General features: G+C 45.1%; 1 protein-coding gene across 1 annotated transcript; it reads right to left on the reverse strand.

Moving 5' to 3' along the window:
• Positions 1-371: 371 nt before the first annotated feature.
• On the reverse strand, positions 372-20,199 carry GLI1 (GLI family zinc finger 1). The gene is made up of 11 exons (XM_087707888.1): positions 20,103-20,199; positions 18,646-18,744; positions 12,961-13,156; positions 11,052-11,199; positions 10,637-10,744; positions 8,829-8,969; positions 6,356-6,505; positions 5,813-5,977; positions 5,414-5,644; positions 3,768-4,041; positions 372-2,443 (listed from the first exon to the last, which is right to left on the reverse strand). The coding sequence occupies exons 1-11, from the start codon at positions 20,197-20,199 to the stop codon at positions 372-374; spliced, it is 3,681 nt and encodes a 1,226-aa protein (XP_087564014.1).
• Positions 20,200-22,168: the final 1,969 nt, after the last annotated feature.

The raw sequence follows: 22,168 nt of genomic DNA on the forward strand, positions 1-22,168 counted from the left end.
GGGAAGCTTATCAAAAATACTGGTTTCCTTTGGGAAAGGGGATTTAGCGGGAAGAAGAGATGAATGACCGTAGATAAAAATCTATGTAGTCCTGAGTTCTGTTTTTCTCACTCAGGAACTGGGATTAACACACTTCCTTTCCCATTAGCTGCCCATCTTTCAGCCTATCCGATCAGCAGATCATCTTACCTAGGGTGTTATAAGGATTTAAAAAAAGTAAATGCCATTTTGTACCAAGGAACCTGGAGGAATAGGTTAGAATCAGCACTCTCCCCCAGTGAGTCCAGCCCGGTAAGAGGCATGCTTGTCTCTCGTATCAGCCTGATTCTGATAAATAGCAGTCTTCATCATCAGAGCCTTGTCTAAACATACTAGGAAAGGGTATTAAGGAACTGGTTCTCCCCCGCCAATGAGTTCAGCATGGAATTCATATCCCCCACAGCCATGTTGGTCGGGCCCCCAGGTGGGGTAGGACTAAGGGCCTCTGCGTCATCAAGGATAGCGGTGAAGTCCAAGTGGGTGTTTTCTAAGTCCAGAGTGTCCAAACTGTTAGACACCTGCTCCTCGGGTAGATAAGAGAAAGAGTCAGATTTAGGGGCCTCCAGCCCAGGAGCATAAGGCCCACCGGGATCCTCGGCCACACAGCTGGGGGGCTGATGGTGCCTTTGGTGGGTATTCATCAACTTGTGCCCAGAAGCTTTGCTCAGCGGCACGTGCATTGGGACGGGAAAGCCTGTTTCTTCAGGCCCGTGAAGGGGGGGTAAGCGCATCATATGGTGGGAGCCACCATCACCAGGGGTTTCATAAGAAAGGCTAGCTTGATAGCTCAAGTTGCTTTGTCGATTCAGTGGCTTTGGTCCACCAGGTGGATGTGGGACCATCCTTGGATTATAACACTGGCTGTTGGGGCTTGAAAGTGCTTTGTTTTCCATAGCTGGCGATGGCCTGGCAGGGTAGCTTGGGTATTTTACACCAGAGTAAGGCTGGTGTTGCTGGCTCTGACCGTTCTCTGCGCCATCCATGACGTTGCTGGCCGGCTGCTCCCCCCACATCAGTGCTTGCTGTGATTGCACATAACTCCGTACCATCATCTCCTTGACTTGCAACATTGGGGTCTGGGATCTCCTGCTCGGGGGCTGCCCCACGCCATAGCAAGAGCCCTGCTGGCTTTCGGGATGATATCCGCCATCTCCACAGACTGGTTGAGACTGGTTGTATAATGCCTGCTTCATGCTCTGGCAGGAGGCGAGAGCAGCCGCCGCCGGTTGGAACTGTTGCTCGGCTTTAATATGTGCCTGGCCAAACTGGAATGTCCCCTGTCGGCCGTGATTGGCAGGCTCTGCTCCCATGGGCTTAGCCTCAGGGATTGGATACTGAGTAGAGTGGCACTGCCCCATGCCAGGGATCGATGCAGGATTTATCCCGGAGCTATTGCTGTCCCACTGCCGTGCAGTGTGGAAAGCCACGTTCATCTGGCACTGAGACTGGATGTAATCTGGTTGCTCAAAACCGCCTTCTAGTTGCTCCTGAGTCACTGGACTCATCTGCAAATCACCCACCAGCTTCAAGGTGCCGCGATGAGCAAGATTGCTCTGCGGCTCCATGGCTGTGGTTTGGTATGGGTAATTCCGCTCCTGGTAGGTAAGATAAGATTCCATCTCCAACACTTCCGACTCCCCAGCCGGGATGGCGCTCTCCATAGCGGCAGCTTCCAGAAAAACATTCTCGCTGATGCTTGGTGGCCGTGGGGAGAAGAGATGGTGGGGAAGGTTGGCCTCGCTGCCCCCTGTCACTTGTCCACCGGCTCTCCCTGCACTTGCTGGGCTCATGTTGCTGAGGCTTTTAAACCTTTGCACTCGAGGAACCGGGTGGGCTTCCGCCACAGTCTGCGTGGGGTCGCTGGCTCGCCGGCCGCTATGGCTCAGGTGGGGATGGAGAATGCTAGTGCTGCTGTAACCATGGTAATTGTTTGTGCTGTGCTCAGGCACAAAAGGAGGCAAGCACGAGCTAGAATAATCCCCTACGAGATTTGACTGAGCGGCTCTGTCCATATGGGGGAGAGGGGTAGGGGGTGGCCCACCCGTTGCTGCCGCATATTTGGCCTTGAGGCGGTACTGTTGGGCTGGGGTGAGGTTACCCAGTCCTGGAAGTCCTCCGCAATGGCTGGCCTCACTAGAGCGTCTCGAGGCATCGGGGGATATGGGGTCATACATGTCTGGTGGGCCTAATCCATTGGGGGCACCCCCGGCTGGTAGATAGGGTGATACCATGGAAGAGCGACGGCTGACGGTGTAGGCCGAACTGACAGTGCTGGTAGTGCTACCTCGTCGGTCTCCTGCCACAGTTAGAGAAGGCAGGTCACTGGATGAGAGCTCCATAACACGCCGGTGAGAAGCCGCTGCAGAGGGGGCCCCGCACAAGCCAGGCATCTCTCTTGCAGGACCTTGCAAAAAAAGAGAAAGCAAGCAATTAAAAGGACAGAGCATGCAGACCATCTGCTTTGCGATTTTTAAAATAAATTCCAACAATATATCATTAAGCAGAGCGGATCATCTCTCTCCCTCTCCCTCTCTCTCTCCTCTCCACTGCATCTGTTGACACAACACTGTCAAACTATTTACTAAGTCTGCATTACTATTACTATTAATCACCCATCTCCTCCAACTTATGAGTGTATGAGTTAACTTTGTTGCTTGTATCCTTATGATTTCTACTGATGGTTTCCTAATATGATTAGATTGCTTATTTGTACCCTGTGTTTTAATTAAGTGTTGTACCTTGTGATTCTTGATGAATATATCTTGTCTTTTTATGTACACTGAGAGCAAATTCCTTGTATGTCCAATCACACTTGGCCAATAAAGAATTCTGTCCTGTCCTGTCCTGTCCTGTCCTGTCCTGTCCTGTCCTGTCCTATCCTATCCTATCCTATCCTATCCTATCCTATCCTATCCTATCCTATCCTATCCTATCCTATCCTATCCTATCCTATCAAGACTTCTCCAGCTTTAAACCTATCCAAAGCCTGCTCAGAATTGGATCTTGGTTTTGAACAACCATTCAACCATTTTAGGGACCCCACAAAGAATCTCTGTTCTGTCTTGGAGGCCATGAAATAAATCAACGAAAATTAATAGATTCAGAATCTCCTGCAAGATTTACTAGTTCCAAGTGATTTTTTACTAAAAGGGTCGAGAGAAGGAGGCAAAATTTAAGGGCAATAGTTGGGGCATCGTGAAAGGAAGAAGATGGTGCTTGGAAAAGAGCTTTTGCTTCCTTCCTAAAAAAAATCTTTTAAAAAAGCAATCCCAGCTCCCCTGGCTGCCTTCTTGAATAGCCATGTAGGCGATGATGTGGTTCATTTTATTGCCTTCTAGTAGTGGTGGGATTCATCCAGTTCGCACCTATTTGGGAGATCCGGTTGTTAACTTTCTAAGCAGTTCGGAGAACTGGCTGTTGGAAGAAATCTCCTTTTGTTTTCCCCACCTTTACAGGGCTAATCCTGTAAGGAAGGCAGGAAGGAAACATTCTGGTGTTGTTTCTAGCCTAATCTTTATTGCCTCTGTTCTCCGGTTAATCCTTATTACGTTGGAACAACTAAGGCAAAGCATCTGAGTGACATTGAGTTGGCCACACCCACACAGTCACATGACCACCGAGCCACACATACCCAGCTGGTCATTAGGGCAGAGAACCAATTGTTAAATTATTTGAATCCCAACACTGCCTTCTAGTGGCCATGGAGGTTCCAAACTTTCCCTGCTTACCTGCCCCTGGGATGGAAGGAAGCTTGACCCCCTTCATTGAGAGGGGCTTACGCAGCTGCTTGAGTTTGTCAATGCGCAGGTTCTCCAGCTTGTGCAGTGCTGAGAGCCCAGAGGTTCCCATGGGCTCAGATGGTTCCTCCAACGCGGACAAGTCCTCTAAGCTTCCCCCCACGTTTGCGTTCATCTCCACGCCACTGTCGTTATTATTAGCGCTGCCCAAAGGGGAGCGTTCACTGCTGCAGGACGATTGACCCCCAGGGCTGGGCTGCGGCTTCTGGGTGGAGATGGAAATACAGAAGCATTTTATTGAAGTGATGGGTTCAGCTCAAGTTTGCTTTAACTATTTCACATTCCTTCTTAAGGTGTGTCTTGGGCAGCAAGCCAAAGTTTTGTGAAAAAGGAGGCTCAATGTCAGTCTTGATGGACAGCTGCTACTGGATACATAAGAGGGCTACCGGTTTCAGCATTGCTCATTGTTTGATCTTGAAACTAACCTTTCAGATGACCTCATCTTATTCTGCAGTCTAAAACCAATTTTTCTCTCTCCCCTCTTTGGAGATAAGTGCACTTGTGACAAAGGTGACGTTACGCACACTTATGCCCAAGCGTTTATAGTTGCACTAAAACAGCCACAGATTTAAGTAAAAATTCCACGGCAAAATAATCTGAGTTCCGCACATAGAAGAATTAAAATGGGTGTGCAGCTTTGGGTGTGTGTGAACGTTTCGCCCCACAAATTCTGCTTCCATTAACTGCAGGCGTTTGCCACATTGCAACAAGTCTCGGCTGCTACACCCCGATTAAAAGAAACCTGATTAAAATTTCTCTTGACTATTGGAGGTGGCACAAAGTCTGCTTTCAAGCCCCTTCCCCCTTTAGAGCCATGAAGATTAGTGTATTTTTTGTAGTATATGACGCACCTTTTTCCCTCAAAAAAGAGGGTGAAAATCTGGGTGCGTCTTATACAATGAATACAGCATTTTTGGTCTTCTGAAACCCCACCCCCTTTGCAAAAATGGCCATGCATAGCTTTCAGAGTGCTCCTGGAGGCTGGGGAGGGCACAAATAAGCGAAAAATGGGCCGTTTTTTGCTCCTTTTTGCCCCCAAGCCTGCAGGAGCACTTTATAAGCCTCCTAAAGGCTATACATGCCCTTTTTTTGACAAAAAACAGGCCCATTTTTGTGAAAAATGGGCCGTTTTTGGAAGGTCTGCAGTGTGCAAAAACTTTTTTAAAAAATTTGCTTCTTCAAAATCTTGGTACATCTTATACTCTGTTGCGTCTTATACTCTGAAAAATACGGTAACCTGTGTTTTTATTTAATACAATAAAAAAAGATTTTCGGCATGACACAAATACACAGTACCAATTTCTGGGCATGGAGAACAAAGTGCTTTGATTTCCCTTTCTTGTCTCCAGATCTGTTTTCCATATGTTCAGATGTTCATTCAAGAACATTTCACACATCTTTGCTTTTGCTGTAAAATACACACTAAGAGTCCACGGTGTGGGAATGCTGTGTTCCCTGAATTCAAGAAAGTCTGCCCTCCAACACGGCCTTAGTATCGGCCCAAACCTGCCCATCGAACACCAGTCCAATGTCCTCTTCTCCCACCCTTCTCTCCATTTCCTCCCCATGCTGCTCACCAAATTAGAATCAGGTACCATGAGTTTGCCCTCTTCCTTCCTGACCTCACTATCTTTCTCCTGCTTCATGTCACCATGCAGAGCCAGAGTCCGACTGGTGGGTACAGTGTCTCCACGGTGCTTCTTGGTGACGTGAGCATCTGGGCCATGCACTGTCTTGACATGTTTCCGGAGCGAGCTGGGATCGGTGTAGCGTTTGGTGCAGCCGGGAATCTTACAGACGTACGGTTTCTGCCAGAAAACAGGCAGACCATTAGGGTGTACAGATAGAATGCTACCTTTTTTGTGTGTGTATGACAAGGTAATATACACCCAATGCCAAATTGTGGGCCTCCTTTTTTGGCAGCCCGCCTACCTCAGCGGTTAAAATCAAGGCTTACCTCAGGCAGTTGTCCATACCTCATTGGAATGTGTCCGGTTTTGGTGCTTGGCCCTGTCAGAAGCGTTAGAGAAAGCTTTATTGCAGCCTTCGTGCTCGCAAACATAAGGCTTCTCGCCAGTATGGGAGCGCAAGTGCGTCTTGAGGTTCTCCAGCCGTGAGTAGGCCTTATTGCAGCCTTCAAACTGTAAAATAAAAGCAAGGAGAGAAGACAGTGAGGAAGCCAGATTCACTTAACAAATCGGGTGATTAACTTACCAATTGCCGTATTTCCTTTAACAACCGAGGCAAGAAAGTAAAATGGGGCAAAACTCACTTAACAAGTGTCTCACTTAACAGCAGCAGAAATTGGGGCTGCAACTCGAGGACTTCCCGTACTTGCAATCCTGATGCCTGATGCAAATTCAAAGATGGTGACATTTGCGTCACGACGACATGATGCACATTGGCTGCCTGCCTCCCTTGCCTTGTTTGCTATGGCCATGCTCCAGGCAACCCTGCTTCTCTTTTGAGGTACGCCAGCCAGCTCAAATGCCGGCTTTGTTTGTGCTTGTCCTACTCACTGTGCACTTATGAGGTTTTTCTCCCGTATGACGTCTCATGTGGACGACCAGCATATACTGAGCTTTGAAGGGTCGTTGTTCCCGTGAGCAGTCGTGCCAGTGGCACACAAATTCCTTCTTTTCCCCATGGATATGCTCATTGTTAATATGCTGCAATGTTAGAGAAGAAAAAGAAGCACAGAGGCCAGAATTAAGTGGCAGTGACTATTTCAGAATTCACCCGAATTCAGGAGAACAGAAGTTGTGTTAGAGTCCATCCATTGTGCATAGGACTGCGAACTAGGGAGATTCAATTAAATTATTTGGGGGGAAATTTTTTTTTGCTTTACACATATGTAATTCAACATTTCAGTACACATATCAGTATGATTCTTGTATCCCTTTTACTGTAATCGTCACTTATAAAGCCCTTCATGGTATTGGACCTGGGTACTTGAGAGACTGCCTGCTGCCAATTACCTCCGACAGACCTATTAGATCACACAGATTATGCCTCCTCCGAATTCCATCTACTGGCCAATGCCGATTGGCTACCACCCGGAGGAGGGCCTTCTCTGTGGCTGCTCTGGCCCTCTGAAACGAGCTCCCCGTGGAGATTCAGACCCTCACCACCCTTCAGGCTTTCCGCAAAGCCCTTAAAACCTGGCTGTTCCGACAGGCCTGGGGCTGACGGGCTCCCCGCCCCCACTCGAATTGTGTGGTTGTTGAGTGTTTTTTCTTATATTGTTTGTAGTTGTTGTCCATTGTTTTTCCTCCTGTTTGTATCCCCCCCCCTTACTTTGGTTTGTGAGCCGCCCTGAGTCCCTCTGGGAATAGGGCGGCATAGAAATGCAATAAATCAATCAGTCAAAATCAATCAATCAATATATTAATCCTTTCTGGGTTAATGTACTGGATATTTTACAATATTCTTTGTGTTGTCTTGTTGGCTGCATTGGGGTATATGGCTTACCTAACTATTGGGAAGGTAATTAATTTAAAAAAATGATAAAAGCCTGGCTTTTAAATCATATCAGACATTGCGTGTTTGTAGCTCCTAATATTGGTCTGCTCAGCCACGAAGCTCCTCTGGAAAGTAAAATATTTCTTAATCTAACCTATTTTGTAGGACTATGTTGTGAGGGGGAAATGGCATGATTGCATGTAAATCTTAATGGAAATAAAGAGCACAGACGTGACAAACTTGTGTGATCTTATGTATTAATAAAAATATTCTTAGCAGCTAGAAAGAAGTGACAATGTTTTGCACATATGAAAGCCAAGGTGGCACAGTGGTTAGAGTGCAGCACTGCAGGCTACTTCAGCTGACTGCAGTTCAGCAGTTCGGCTGTTCAAATCTCACCGGCTCAAGGTTGACTCAGCCTTCCATCCTTCCGAGGTGGGTGAAATGAGGACCCGGATTGTTGTTGGGGGCAATACGCTGATTCTGTAAACTGCTTAGAGAGGGCTGAAAGCCCTATGAAGCGGTATATAAGTCTAACTGCTATTGCTATTGCTAAAGGTATTTAGGATCTTTAACTATCTCTTAGCATTGAATAGAGATGAGGAATGTAACACAGGGCCAACGCACACCGTAAACATCAATTGGTGATAGCATACTATAATTCTGTGAATATGCTCAATGCCTTCATCATAATTCCCCTGTTAAAGCCATCTAGACTTATGCAGCAGACCCAGGAGACCTAATTTTTTCAGGCAAACGAATGTTGCAGTAGTCACAACCATACAAAGGCAGGACTGTCAACAGAATTCTCTATTATTACTGATTGTTAATACAGTAATACCTCATTAATCATTGTTAATTGGTTCCGGGAGGCACGATGAGTACCAAACACATTTTCCCCATAAGGCAGGGGTGTCAAACTCAATTTTATTGTGGGCCGCATCAGGGATGTGGTTGACCTTGGGGGGGCCGGGTGAGAGTGGCTGATTGGGTGTGTGTGGCCAACTGGGTGGGCGTGGCCAGACTGACACCACTCCCCAAACTGCTGGCATGTTTCCTCTTCGCACTGGGTAGACTGGGCCAAAGCCACACTGGCCCAATGTTTCCTCTTCACATTGGGTAGACCAGGCCGAAGCCATGAGGGCTGGCCCCTTACATTTTCCATGGATCTGACCACATTGGATCCAACCATTGCAGGGTGGATGTGGCTCATGGGCCTTGAGTTTGACACTCCTGCCAAAAGCAATAATGTCACAAGGCAGCCGACACCAACAAGTTCTAGTTTGTATGTTGAGTACCAAGCAAACGATGAGCACCGGGACAAAATGTCTGTGTCAAAATGCATTGAGTACCAAATTCGATGAGTTTCAAAGCAGTTGAGTACCAAGGATTGGTACTCAACCTGCTCTCTTGCCAGAAAACTATATAAAAGTAAAACAGGCCTCTTTCTGAGATGCATTTCAAGGAGAATATCGGGACAGGGGATTTTCCAGTTTATTTAAAGACCCTCTTGTTACCCTGTCAACTCACATGCACTAGCTGTTCCTGAGTGTCAAACTCTTTAGTGCATCCTTCCCAGTGGCAATTGGTTTCGTATACTGCTTCGGCTTCTACCTTCCCGTCTTCCTTTTCCAATTCATCTCGTGGATCAAGCACACTTAGTAGGGGGTCCTGGGGTGGAAATAAGAGACATATTCAAACATACTCTGGAAAATTCATTGGAAATTTTCTTTCACTTCCAATTCACCAAAAGAGAACAGATAGTTCTCCCCACCTTTCACTCTAACAAAGGTACCATGGTCTTGAGTGTCATCTTGGTTTCTTCTTACCCACCACTGGCTGATGTGAAGGTTTGAGGACAGAACGAGGAGCCATCGTTTACTAGCTCAGTACATGTTCGGTATGTAAAAAGGTTCTCATTCAGTCCAGGGCATCTCAGGGAGTAAGATTAGGTAAGACCCTGGGTGATAGTTGCCTACTGAACGGCAGAATCAGACTGCTTCTAATGAGTTTCATAGGGCTGTCCAGAGACCTGGATTTCAACAGAAGAAGGCAATCCGAAACCTGTGTGGGCATGCCTGTCACACCTGAAAGCAGGTTCCTAAAGAAACCGAATCTCGGGCTTCATGTGATCCCAGGAAAAGATGTGTTTGGCTTAAGGAGGTGCCAGCGAGCACAATGAATGAGTAAACGGAATGAAAACATAACTTATTTCTATGGGTGGGTTTCTTTTATGGTTGGATTAAGGAACTGATTTCTCACCATACCACTGCTGATTTAACTGCAGTCTTCAATAACAGTATAGTAATAGTCACTGCAGAATGTCTTCTGCTGGCTGTCTCTTGGAGTAATTGCACCCCTGATACAGAGTTCCAGCCGAAGATGGTGCCAACCAACTACTCAAGCCCTTCCCAGTACTCATGGTGGGATTTTTCTCCTACGAGGCACTTCCTATGGAGAAGCTGCACATGTAGAACTGTTGCTCTCCTTCACACGTTTTTATCTGTAATGCTTTTGATTTTATTTTTAGTCACATGAAAGAATCCCAATGTAAGAAATCTCTCCAACCTTCTCATAAGGAAGGCTGTGCCCTTGTAATTTTGGTGCACAGGTAGCCTTTTCTCGTGTCCAAGTGGCTCTCCATTATTAAACAGGTAAAAGTAGTGATGGTGTATAATAACCCTACTGTGATTGATCTAGTCATCTGTGAGCTATGGATGTTCAGGGGGGGGGGGGGAAACCATACCAGCACGGTTGTGTAACACTGCCTCTGAGACAGAATCGGTGGTGGGATTCAGCCAGTTCGCACCTATTCGGGAGAACCGGTTGTTAACTTTCTAAGCAGTTCAGAGAACTGATTGTTGGAAAAAAATTCCTTTTGTTTCTTTCCACTTTACAGGGCTAATCCTATAAGGGAGGCAGGAAGGAAACATTCTGGTTGTCAAACTATGGCTTTCTTGACAAGCCACCTTTTCTTTTGGATTTCAGGCCTGCCACTGGTGTTGTTTCTAGCCTAATCTTTATTGCCCTGATTACAGAAACTGCCTCTCTGGTTAACTCTTATTACATTGTAACAGCTAAGGCAAAGCACCTATTGACGTGAGTGACGTTGAGTTGGCCATCACCACCCAGTCACACGACCACCGAGCCACACCTACCCAGCTGGTCATTAGAGTAGAGAACCGGTTGTTAAATTATTTGAATCTCACCACTGGACAGAACAGAACTGTTCATTCTCTTTCTCCTTTTCAACCCCCGTGAGCTGATCCCCAGGCTATAGGCGAGGAGAGGGGGTGCATCTGTGGGCCTGTGAGCACATTGCTGAGGCCTGCTGTTACCTGTGTCCCCGTAGAGGCAGGGCTGGAAATGTCACCCTCCGAGCACTCCTCCAGGCACTTGGTGCTCAGGGCATCCAGCGGGCTGCCCAGGCTGGACTCTGACTTCAGCTGTGGGAGAGAGACGGCGAGAGCTCCAGGTGATGGCACCCCCTCCAACTATAGCCCCAGCCCCAAACACTGTCCCCTTAGTCTCCACAGCCCCCCCCCCAATCTTCCTCTCCCAAACTCTTCAACAGATCTTTCTAAGTGTGATAGGGCACCCCTAGAGGTTTAAGGATTGGTAATGGCAGGCTTTTCTCTCCTCTGTCTCTTTTAGATCTCGGTATTCCGCATAACAAGTTAGAAATTGCTATCTTTGAGGCATAAGATATCTGCCTGTTTTAGGTTGCAAAGGGCTGGATGGGCACCCTCTTACCTGGCAGTGCTTTAGCATCCCACGTGGGGGTGGCATATGGTGCATCATCCCCGGCCGGCCAGTCACGTGTTCATGAGGCCCACAGGGAACCGTTGTGGGGTTGTGGCCAAAGGACATGCCTTGAGGTTTCTGGAACCCAAGGGAAGGGCTGTGGGGATGAGAAAAAGCATACGCACTTGTCTCACAAGAATTCATTTGCCAAGTTTTAGAAGCATAAGGGTTGCGTCTTTCATGGCAGTGCAACTAAAATGGTGACTGTGTGGTGGTGGTGGTGGTGGTGGTGAAAGTAACTTCATGGACTCTGCGCTGTGGTGGCACAATAGTTAGAATGCTGTAGGCTAACTCTGCCCGCTGCCAGCAGTTTGATCCTAACTGGCTCAAGGTTGACTCAGCCTTCTATCCTTTGGAGGTTGGTAAAACGAGGACCCAGATTGTAGGGGGCAACAGGCTGACTCTGTAAACTGCTTAGAGAAGACTGTAAAGCACTGTGAAGGGGTATATAAGTCTAAGTGCTATTGCTTTTGGGGCTTTTTCCTTCTTTAAAGCAAGATAAATTTCCAATTCTTTTCAACATAAACCTAGAGCTGTTAAATTTTCTGATATTGTATGTCAACAGATTATTTTGTGTCTACACTATTTTTTTCTTATTTGTTTCCTGTTCCCATACAGCATCTAGTTTATCTTATACTCAGCAGACTTACCCTCTGAGTATAATTCTGCTGCTCTTCTGGCTTTTATTATTTTAGGTTTTGTTTGTTCTGTTCTTCTTTAAGAAGCAATCTTATGATGAATTTACATATTTTTTATCTGTCTCTCTCCCTCTCCCTCTTTCTTTCTTTCTCTCATTTTCTATGCCTATCTGCCTACTGGACAGCCTAGCTATCGTTTTGAAAACATGGATTAAAATTTTTTTAAATCAACAAAGAACTTCAGTCCAATCTAAAGGATTGGAAAATTGAGGGGGTAAAATACTAAGATGACCTTGGTCAGTCCTAGTTGCCTGTTCATTTCTGTGGATATATTTTCCATGTTAAAAGTTTTGGGTCTGGGATGGAGTTTTCAACAAAGGCCAATCTTGTAAATTCCCAGATGTCAATCTTAGCTTGATTCTATTACAGAGTGACTCTAGTAGGGCACCTAGTTGGTGTCACTTTGGGAAGACATGAATCTCTGCATAGTAAGTGTAAGTCCCTAAGGAGATACATCTGGCTGGATCCAGAAGAAGGGACTTCTCCATGGTGGCTCCCTTTCTCTGGAACATCATCCCCCTGGAGATTAGACTGGCCCCCACTTTAACACTCTTTGGAAAGGCCCTGAAGTTGTGGTTCAGTCAGCGGGCCTGGGAAACCCAGAGCAGGATGGAGCCCCTTCAGTGGTGGGTTCCAACCAGTTCGGACTGGTTCGGCCGAACTGGTAATAGTTTGGCGGCCTGGGTCACTGGAACAGGCAGTGACCCAGGCCTGCCACGCCCCCGAACCAGTTTTTTGGCCGCTGCCGTAGGCACTGCCATCTTATTTTTTTGCTTTTGTTCATGCACAGAGCAATTTTATTGCACTGTGCATGCACACACAGCACGCATCAAGCATGCACACACACAAAGCAGCCACAAGCAAACCGGCAGTACTGACTGCCGGAACAAACCCCTGAACCCATTACATGGCTAGTATGAATGTGTGCTTTTGCCAGGGATGGTGGCTGTTATTTTTTTTTAATTATTTTGATTTCTTTTACATGGTGTTTTCATATCCTTGTAAGCCACTTTGAGTATCCATGTGCGAGTAGGCGGCAACATAAATTTTCTAAATGAATAAATAAATCTATATTAAACTAAGGGGGCTTCGACTTCCTATGCTAGTCAGCAATTGGTGCTGCAGTCTCTGGAGGCTGTCTCCCTGAATAACATGTCTACCTGACAGCACCGATGGAGAGGTGCCCATAGGAGCCCCCAGCTGAAGCACAGCGAGAGTTGATGTAAGCCACCAGAGAATTGGGAGAGGTGCGGATGACAGTTTGCAGGTCAATGCTGGCATCGGAGAGTGGCGAGATGGACAGGGCCCGCTTTTTGGTCAGCTTGGCTGTGCTCCGGGGTGTAGAAAAACGACTACCTGGGGAAACAGGAAGAACAAAGGAAACTCCAATGAGACAATCAGCCCCCAGGTCGGTTAGTATGAATTGACAATGATTGTCTCTAGTTTCAAGCAGGATTCTCTCCTAATCTTTATTGGAAATGGCAAGAATTGGCCCTGCGATCTTCAGCCTGCTAAGCATGAACTAGATCCCAAGGATATACAATTTTGCCAAGAAAGAATAATTGATTCTATTTGGGAAGAGAGATTCCAATACATGATCCCAGGATTAGATCATGATGAAAGCAATGTCATGTATTGGTTAAAGGCAGTGATGGGATTCAGTCAGTTTGCACCTATTCAGGAGCAGTTCGGAGAACCGGTTGTTCGAAGAAATCTCCTTTTGGTTTTTTCCCACTTTACAGGGCTTATCCTGTAAGGAAGGCAGGAGGGAAACATTCTGGTGTTGTTTCTAGCCTAATCTTTACTGCCCTGCTTACAGAAACTGCCTCTCCGGTTAACCCTTATTACATTGTAACAGTTAAGGTGAAGCGCCCATCAACGTGAGTGATGTTGAGTTGGCCACGCCCACATGGTCACATGACCATCGAGCCACGCCTACCCAGCTGGTCATTAGGACAGAGAACTGGTTGTTAAATTACTTGAATCCCATGCAGAGGTGGGTTCCTACCAGTTCGCACCAGTTCGGTAGAACCGGTTCGTCAAACCTACCGAATCGATTAGAAGAGATTCCACCAGTGGACCCGGAAAGCAGACCACACCTACAGAAGAGGTTCCAAAATTTTTTGAAACCCACCACTGACACACACACACACAGAGACTCAGACAGAGAGAGAAAGAGAAGAAAGGAATAAAGAAAGAAAGAAAGAAAGAAAGAAAGAAAGAAAGAAAGAAAGAAAGAAAGAAAAAAGGAAAAAATTGCGAGAGATGAAAGAAAAAAAGGAAAAAGGGACAGAGAGACAAAAGGAAGGAGAGAGAGAGAGACAGAGAGAGAGACAGAGAGACAGAGAGAGAGAGAGAGAGAGAGAGAGAGAGAGACAGAGAGACAGAGAAAACACATGGCCGGAAAGCCACTCCCACAAAGGAGGCCACACTGATCCCACCACTGGTTAAAGGGCTGGTGTAGAACTAAAGAGATCTAGGTTCAAGCTTCTCTTCAGCCATGGAAGCTCACTAAGGAACTTTGGGTTTCTCTCTCTCAGCCCAACCCAACAACAAGAATGCCCTTGTAGGGGAAAATGAGAAGAGGCAGAGAAGAAGTAGTCCTTGACTTATGACCACAACCGAGCCCCAAATGTCTGTTGCTTAGCAAGACAGTTAACTGAGCCGTAGCCCATTTTATGACCATTTTGCCACAGTTGTCAAGCAATTCTTCAGTTCTTAAGTGAATCATGTGGTCGTAAAGTGAATCTGGCTCCTTCCATTGACTTTGTTTGTCAGAAGCCAGCTGGGAATATTACAAGTGGTGATCACATGATCCTGGGACTGTTATGGTCCGCCAGTAGCCAGCAGAACTGGCAGCAGATTCAGACAGTGAGGAGGTTGGGGAGGAACATGGGCCTGGAGTCTGGGGAAACCTCTGATGAGGGATCTGTGTCGGAGGCAGAGAGGGGGCCAGAGCCATATGCCAGTTATCAGCTGCCTTCAGAGTCAGACAGCAGTGAGGCAGACAAACAGCTGGAGCCTGTTCCCAGAATGTGCATGCGCAGAGTTGCCAGACGAAAGGAACCTCTAAAGAACAGGGGTTGACTTGGGAGTAAGGCCACAGGTGGATGATGACTGGCCCCTCCCAGAGGAAACAAAAGAGGAGCAAAAGGGGAGTGGAGTTTGCAGGAGACCATTAGTCTGCTTAATTGGTTCGTGACTCTCTGAGAATCCTTACCAAGTTTTGCAGATATTGGCCTGGCAGCTCTCCAAGCCAGATAAGGTCTGTGACTGTAAATCCTCCCTTGAAAGACTTTGCTGGATGTGAATGAGCAGAATGCATAGTAAATTAATAAAAGGGTTTTTTTTGTCGGGACAAGGAGTTTGCTTCATGCTCTTGGGAAGCCTCGGTCAGAACAGGGACAATGCAACTGTCATAAATACATGCCTGTTACCAAGCACCTGAATTTTGTTTATGTGACCATGGGAAAGATGTAATGGATGTAAGTGTGAAAATCGGTTATAAGTAACTTTTTCAGTGCTGTTGTAACTTCTTACAAATAGTTGTAAGTGGAGAACTAACTGTATGTTTCCTTGAGCTCCTGAAAGAAAGGCAAGATAAGATGACAACCAAATAAGAAAAACATGGATAAATAGGAATAAATTTCTTTCCTGAGATGGAATAGGAAACCTAAAGCCCTTTGGATGTGCCAGAATGATAGCTCCCATCATTGGCTGATATAAGCTGTAGCATTTAGAACAGGGGTGTCAAACTCAAGGCCGGGAACTGAAGCCGGCCTGCAGGGTGCTTAGATCTGGCCCGTGGGGCTTCCCTGGAAACAGTGAAGGACCAGTCCGCAGTGTCACTGCCAGCTGGCAGAGGGTTGCAGGAGGCTTTTGCAGCCGAAAACAGACCTCGGGAGACCATTTTCTCTGGCAGAGCACTTGGGCCACCATAGGCGCCTCCCACATGAGTGATGGTGAGCTGGCCACACCCACCCTGGCCATACCCACTCTGGCCACACCCACTCTGGCCTCCCAAGGTCAAACACAACCCTGATGCAGCCCTAAATGAAATCAAGTTTGACACCCCTGATTTAGAAGGTCTCTGTTCTCGACTTCAGCCTCCAAAGCATTGTGAGACATTTTGAGAAAGAACTTCTTAATCCTTGGGTTACATTTTACCTCTGGTCCAAAACCTAAAGGATGACTGATTGAGTTCAAATGAAATCAATTTATTACAGTCATAGGGTCAGGTATGGTAAAATAGCTAACAGTAGAACTGTTACATACCCCTATGTATGAGGTGGGGGGGGGATGATTATCATAAGATCTAAAAATAAATAAGAACATATATAACAAAATAAAATAAAAATAGTATCGTAAAGAATGATGATGAAAGGACTATCCAAACTTAATTGATAGCGCACCATGTAGTACAGATTGTAGCACAAAACTGGGCAACCTGGGAGTCCTTGTCCAAAATAAATAAGAGTATGTAGAAATCGCACTCCCTGCCTGGAAATTTCTTCAAGATTGGATAAGTTTCTTCAAGTTTGTCTAGAATCTGTCTTTATTTAGGGAGCAGCATAAAACATATGGCTTAGAGTTTCTATTGAGCCATAACCAGATGGAATTCTCTCACTACAGTATCTACATGTAAGGCTTTCAAAATAAAGAGAAGGTTCTTTGTCCATTCTTTTTTAAAATTTATTTTGAAGGGCTGACACTCCTAAATTTAGAAGCCTCCATGGGGTATGTCTTTGGTACTGATTCTACCATTTTATTTAATTTTAAAATGAATGAATGAATGAATTAAATTAATTAAAATAATATATAAATATATAGTAATATAATTTATACCACAAGGATTTTATTTATTATGGGCCTTGAGCTGCTAATTGAGGGATTTCTCACAATGAAATAAATGTATAATTTATTTTACATAAATACATAAGATCTGCCCAGATGTTTCCAAGAATTCTTCAATAAAGTTTTGGATATTAAAATGCCTGCCTGCCTGCCTGCCTGCCTGCCTGCCTGCCTGCCTGCCTGCCTGCCTGCCTGCCTGCCTGTCTCTATCTATCTATCTATCTATCTATCTATCTATCTATCTATCTATCTATCTATCTATCTATCTATCTATCTATCTATCATCTATCTATCTATCATCTATCTATCATCTGTCTATTTTTTTAACAATTATAATGATTCAAAGCTTTATTTTAGAGAGCTAACCTGATTGTTTATTTCACTGGCTCATATGTGAAGTGATTTTTTTAAGTAATTACAGTACTACATGCTTTTGCCATCATAATAATTCGTAAGAAAAAACAGGGGGAAATGAAAAAACCCCCCACTAATTGTCTGATTTGTCACATGAAACAATTCACATCCTTGATGTGATTTCCCAGGCACATAGACTCTTCTTCTCCAATATGGCTGCAGAAAATTATTTGAAGAGGAATTATACTAGAGAGTGGTCTAGAGAGAGGAGTTATACTAGAGAGTGGTCCTCCTCCTTCCTTTATGCAGGGAGTCAAGTGGGGCGTTTCAGAGGCATCCCAGAAGCGGTAGAGGCCAAGGAGGTAGCAGTTCATCTACTAGGAAGCTCACCTCACACATCAATATGGAAATTAAATGGAGTGAACTAAAATGGGTGCTTTGTCATTGCAAATCTAGACAGCAAATCTAGACCATGGCAAATCTAGACAGCATACTAAAAAGCAGAGACATCACCCTGCCAACCAAAGTGCGTACAGTCAAGGCTATGGTTTTCCCAGTTGCAATGTATGGCTGTGAAGGCTGAACCATAAGAAAGTCTGAGCACCAAATAATTGAGGCCTTTGAATTATAGTGCTGGAGAAGACTTCTGTGAGTCCCTTGGACTGCAAGGCAATCAGTTTCAGTTTCAGTTTATTAGGATTTGTATGCTGCCCACTCTCGAGAGACTCAGGGCGGCTTACAGATAAAGGCAGGTAGGGGGAACATATAAAAATTAAAAAGAACAGACATTAAAATTTTACAACATTCATATAGCTTAGAATGGGGCTGGATAAATCAACAGCCCCAGGCCTGCCGGAACAGCCAGGTCTTAATCGCTTTGTGGAAGGCCAGAAGAGTAGTGAGGGTCCGGATCTCCACGGGGAGATCGTTCCATAGGGCTGGAGCAGCTACAGAGAAGGCCCTCCCCCGAGGAGTTGCCAGCCGACATTGACCGGCAGATGGAATCCGGAGGAGGCCTAGTCTGTGTGATCTTATAGGTCTCTGGGAGGTAAATGGCAGGAGGCGGTCTCTCAGGTAGCCAGGTCCTAAACCATGTAGGGCTTTAAAAGTAACGACTAGCACCTTGAAATGTGTCCGGAGACCATTGGGAAGCCAGTGCAGCTCGCGGAGGATAGGTGTAACGTGTAACCTAGGTACACCCACTATCGCTCGTGCAAATCGAACCAGTCAATCCTAGAGGAGATCAACCCTGACTGCTCTTTAGAAGGCCAGATCTTGAAGATGAAACTCAAATACTTTGGCCACCTAATGAGAAAGGAAAGACTCACGGGAGAAGCGCTTAATGGTGTGAAAGATTGAGGGCAAAAGAAGAAAGGGACGACAGAGAATGAGGTGGCTGGATGGAGTCACCGAAGCAGAGGCGTGAGCTTAAATAGACTCCAGGGGATGATAGAGGACAGGAAGGCCATGGGGTCACGATGGGTCGGACCCGACTTTGCAACTAACAAAAGGGGTGCCTTAGATAAAATAATTATTGTTGGGGAGAGGAAGAGGATATATCCTTGGCTGGTCATATAATAATCTATGTCTGTTAAAGATTCCCATTTTCCACAATCCCCCCCCCAAAAAACCCTTACCATCAGTATGAGAAGGATGTTCACCTCCAGGTACCAATCCGTAGGTATGGTGATTCCCCACTGAGTTGCTTTGGTGATAGTATGGTAAATCACTGATGCCTGTGAAGGAGAGGTAAAACAAAGGAAGCCGTAGATATGGAGGGAAAGAGATAGAAGGGTGAAACAAGTAGACAGAAACATGAAAACTGAGACATCATAGAAATGACCTGCTGGCTAAAACCAAAGACCACTTAGTTTGACAATCTATTTCCATCAGTAGTTAAATAAATACATCTGGGAATTCACAAATGAGGCATAAAATTGGCTTTTCCTATTGGTTCTGAACACAGCAATCCCATTTAGCTATTATAATTAGCAAGCCACGTGTATCACAAATTGTTGCATTGTAGAATACAATTTTGTTCCATTTTATTTTATTTCACCAGTTCTATATCCCACCCACCCACACACACACATCCAGCTCCATCTTCCTTTTTTATTCCAGAAGGGGCAAATGAGTTTCCTTAATCCTCCCTAGGCTGTTTTGTTATGGAGGTAAGAATAGAGGAATTACCTCTGAGGTTTATTTCACTAAAATATTTTTTTCTACTTTTGATAGCTCTTCCTTGTGTGTAGGATGACATTCTGTCTTGCACAAGTAATAACATTCTCCTGCTAAATACAAAAATTATGATGTGATCTTTTTTACTTGCTTCTAATTATGGCACAAACAAACCCTTGCAATCTATTTCCTCTGCCATAACATTACCACCAGCAAGATCTAGATTACCTCTAATATAGGTTCTTCCTTGTCAGGCTGTATATATCTGGTATATGCTGGGACATATAGCACTACTTTAAACTCATAACGCATTAAGGAAGACTCATACATTTGGTTAGCATTCAGCCAGTTTGGACAGGTTCAGGAGAATGGGATGCTGATTGCACATCTGATTCGCTGAACCATTAGTTGCAAGGACTGGCTGGCCTCGCCCACCCCTCCCCTCGCAGGTCTCCACATGGCTCATTTTGGATGCCAGGTAAATGCAGGGGAGGGCCCAGGCAAAGGCTCTGGGAGGGCAAAAAACGGGCTTCCTGGAAGTTCTGGCAGTCAGGAAATGGGCCCATTTCCAGCCTCCAGAGAGTGGAACCCAAGAAAGGCCATTTTTGCCCTCTTGGAGGCATAAGAAAAGCCTCCGGAGCCTGGGGAGGGCGAAAACATCCCCCGTCATGGTACAGGAGGGCGAGTAGGCCATGCCCACGTCTACCCAGCAACCGGGCAGAGAACCGGTTGTTAAAATTTTTGAATCCCACCACTGGTTAGCATCCAACTTGAAGTGAACCTCACAACAAAAAGGTTTCCAAGCTTGCCTAGACTCTTAGACAAACTGACATGGAAAGAGCCGTTAAGAAATCTGGAAATCCCTCTTAAATAGGATGTTGTAGGTACTCTGTGAGGCTCTTTCAGTCACACTGACCTTCTACCATGGCACTAGGTTGGCCTTGCCCATGGAGAGGCCGAAGGTAGCAATGTTCCATGTAGCTGTTAACAGGTGGGTTCATCGGATTGAACATAGTTTGTCAGAGGCTGAACACAGTCAGAGGAACATCTGGCAAGGTGGGGTGAAAATTGGCACTGCTTTTGTTGAAGTATCCAGATCTGCAAGAGACACAGTTTGTTATTATACGTTTGTAGGGCAAAAAACATTTATATGAAGAAATATTTGTAAGCTTATTTCTGATTTATTCTGCAATCATCTCAAGATCGGCCCAACAAGCATCTGTCTGTCTGAAAAGATAGAGTTTATAGCATTGTCAGGGAAAGACATTGTGATGTGGTGTTTAGGAACTCAGACTGGGACCTTGGAGTCTTAGATTCAAATCCTTATTCAAGCTGGAAGCTCACTTAGATAACTACTAGCTGGACAGTTCCATAGTAAGGTTTAAAAGGAAGATGTAGGGGATAAATACAGAAGCATAAACAAAACAACATGGATTCTGGCCTCTGTAACATTCTATAAATGCATCAAGATAATTGCACTGTTGAATCCTCATCCAGAAACACCTTTATTCTCAGGGAAGTAAGGATTGAAGAAAGACTACAGCAATCATTTGGGGAGGCTTCCAATGTCATAGAAATCTTCTTTGCTATTAATACAGGTAGTCCTTGACTTACGACCACAATTGAGCCCTAAATTTCGGTTGCTAAGTGAGACATTTGTTAAGTGAATTTTGCCCCATTTTATGACCTTCCTTGCCACAGTTAAGTGAATCAATGAAGTTGTTAAGTTAATAACATTGTTGTTAAGTGAATCTTCCTTCCCCATTGACTTTGCTTGTCAGAGGGTTGCAAAAGGGGATAGCAATAGCAATAGCAGTTAGACTTATATACCGCTTCATAGGGCTTTCAGCCCTCTCTAAGCGGTTTACAGAGTCAGCATATTGCCCCCAACAACAATCCGGGTCCTCATTTTACCCACCTCGGAAGGATAGAAGGCTGAGTCAACCCTGAGCCAGTGAGATTTGAACAGCCGAACTGCAGAACTGCAGTCAGCTGAAGTAGCCTGCAGTGCTGCATTTAACCACTGCGCCACTTCAGCTCTTCACATGACCCTGGGACACTGCAACCGTCATAAATATGAATCGGTAGCCAGGTATTTGAATTTTGATCAGGTGACCATGGACATTCCACAATGGTCTCAAATGTGACCTAAGTCACTTTTTTCAATGCTGTTGTGAGTTTGAATGGTCATTAAATGAATTTTGTAAATCAAGGGCTATCTGTATGCATTTAAGCTTGCTTTTTGCTCAATCCAGTCTCATAAGAGTCACAATATTAAGTTTTACATATTTAGCAAAATTTGGGTGGCAACCTTGTGCTCCATGCTGGCACAATTAAGTATTGCTCAGTTTGCCTTTGCTGGTATTGTCGTGCTTCTCTAAAGATTTGTGTGTTTATTAATCTCCAATAGAACTACCAAATTTTCATTGCCTAAGACAATCATCTGCATTTCATTTGGTGTGTATGGCAATAACTAGCACTGCTTCTGTATTCCGGCAGAGGGAGCTCGTTCGTAACTCTCTTAAGAGAATCAGATTTCCTAAAATAATTGCCTAACCTGTTGCTGCTAAAACAGGTTGGCTATAACATCTACCGTGTCTAATCAGCACAGCTAGTTGTGCCATCTGAAGACAGCCAGAGTTGTTTGTCCAAGGCATTTGCAAGATATGTGTTGCAAAAGATTAACTCTTTAAAGCCAAAGGCCATGCATGACAAATATTAATGTGTTTCTCTACTCCCTGTTAGGTATACATCAACTCTGATCCTATTTCCAAAGCAATTGGCACCAGTTGAGGGATACATTTCATTAAAAATAAATTTTTTAATAGAATTTTTTTTATTTTTGTTACATAGACAACATATACACACAACAATAGAAAAAGAAAAGCAAAAAAGAAAAAAGGAAGGAAAGGAAAAAAAAACACACAAAAGAAAAAAACAAACAAAGCCCATCATCACATACAGTATGTCGTTTGGTTACAG

This window comes from Thamnophis sirtalis, unplaced genomic scaffold (genome assembly GCF_051295495.1).
Source record: "Thamnophis sirtalis isolate CommonGarterSnake01/CBP01778 unplaced genomic scaffold, rThaSir2_p1.2 scaffold_3, whole genome shotgun sequence".
NCBI lineage: Eukaryota > Metazoa > Chordata > Lepidosauria > Squamata > Natricidae > Thamnophis > Thamnophis sirtalis.

What these genes read in the sequence shown, in the direction of transcription:
- GLI1 (XM_087707888.1), bottom strand. Translation starts at nt 20,199, where the DNA reads ATGTTCAATCCGATGAACCCACCTGTTAACAGCTACATGGAACATTGC. An exon ending in ACATCCTTCTCATACTGATG is followed by an intron (nt 13,157 to 18,645) that starts GTAAGGGTTTTT and finishes CTGTTTCCCCAG; the next exon opens with GTAGTCGTTTTTCTACACCC. An exon ending in GGATGCTAAAGCACTGCCAG is followed by an intron (nt 10,745 to 11,051) that starts GTAAGAGGGTGC and finishes TCTCTCCCACAG; the next exon opens with CTGAAGTCAGAGTCCAGCCT.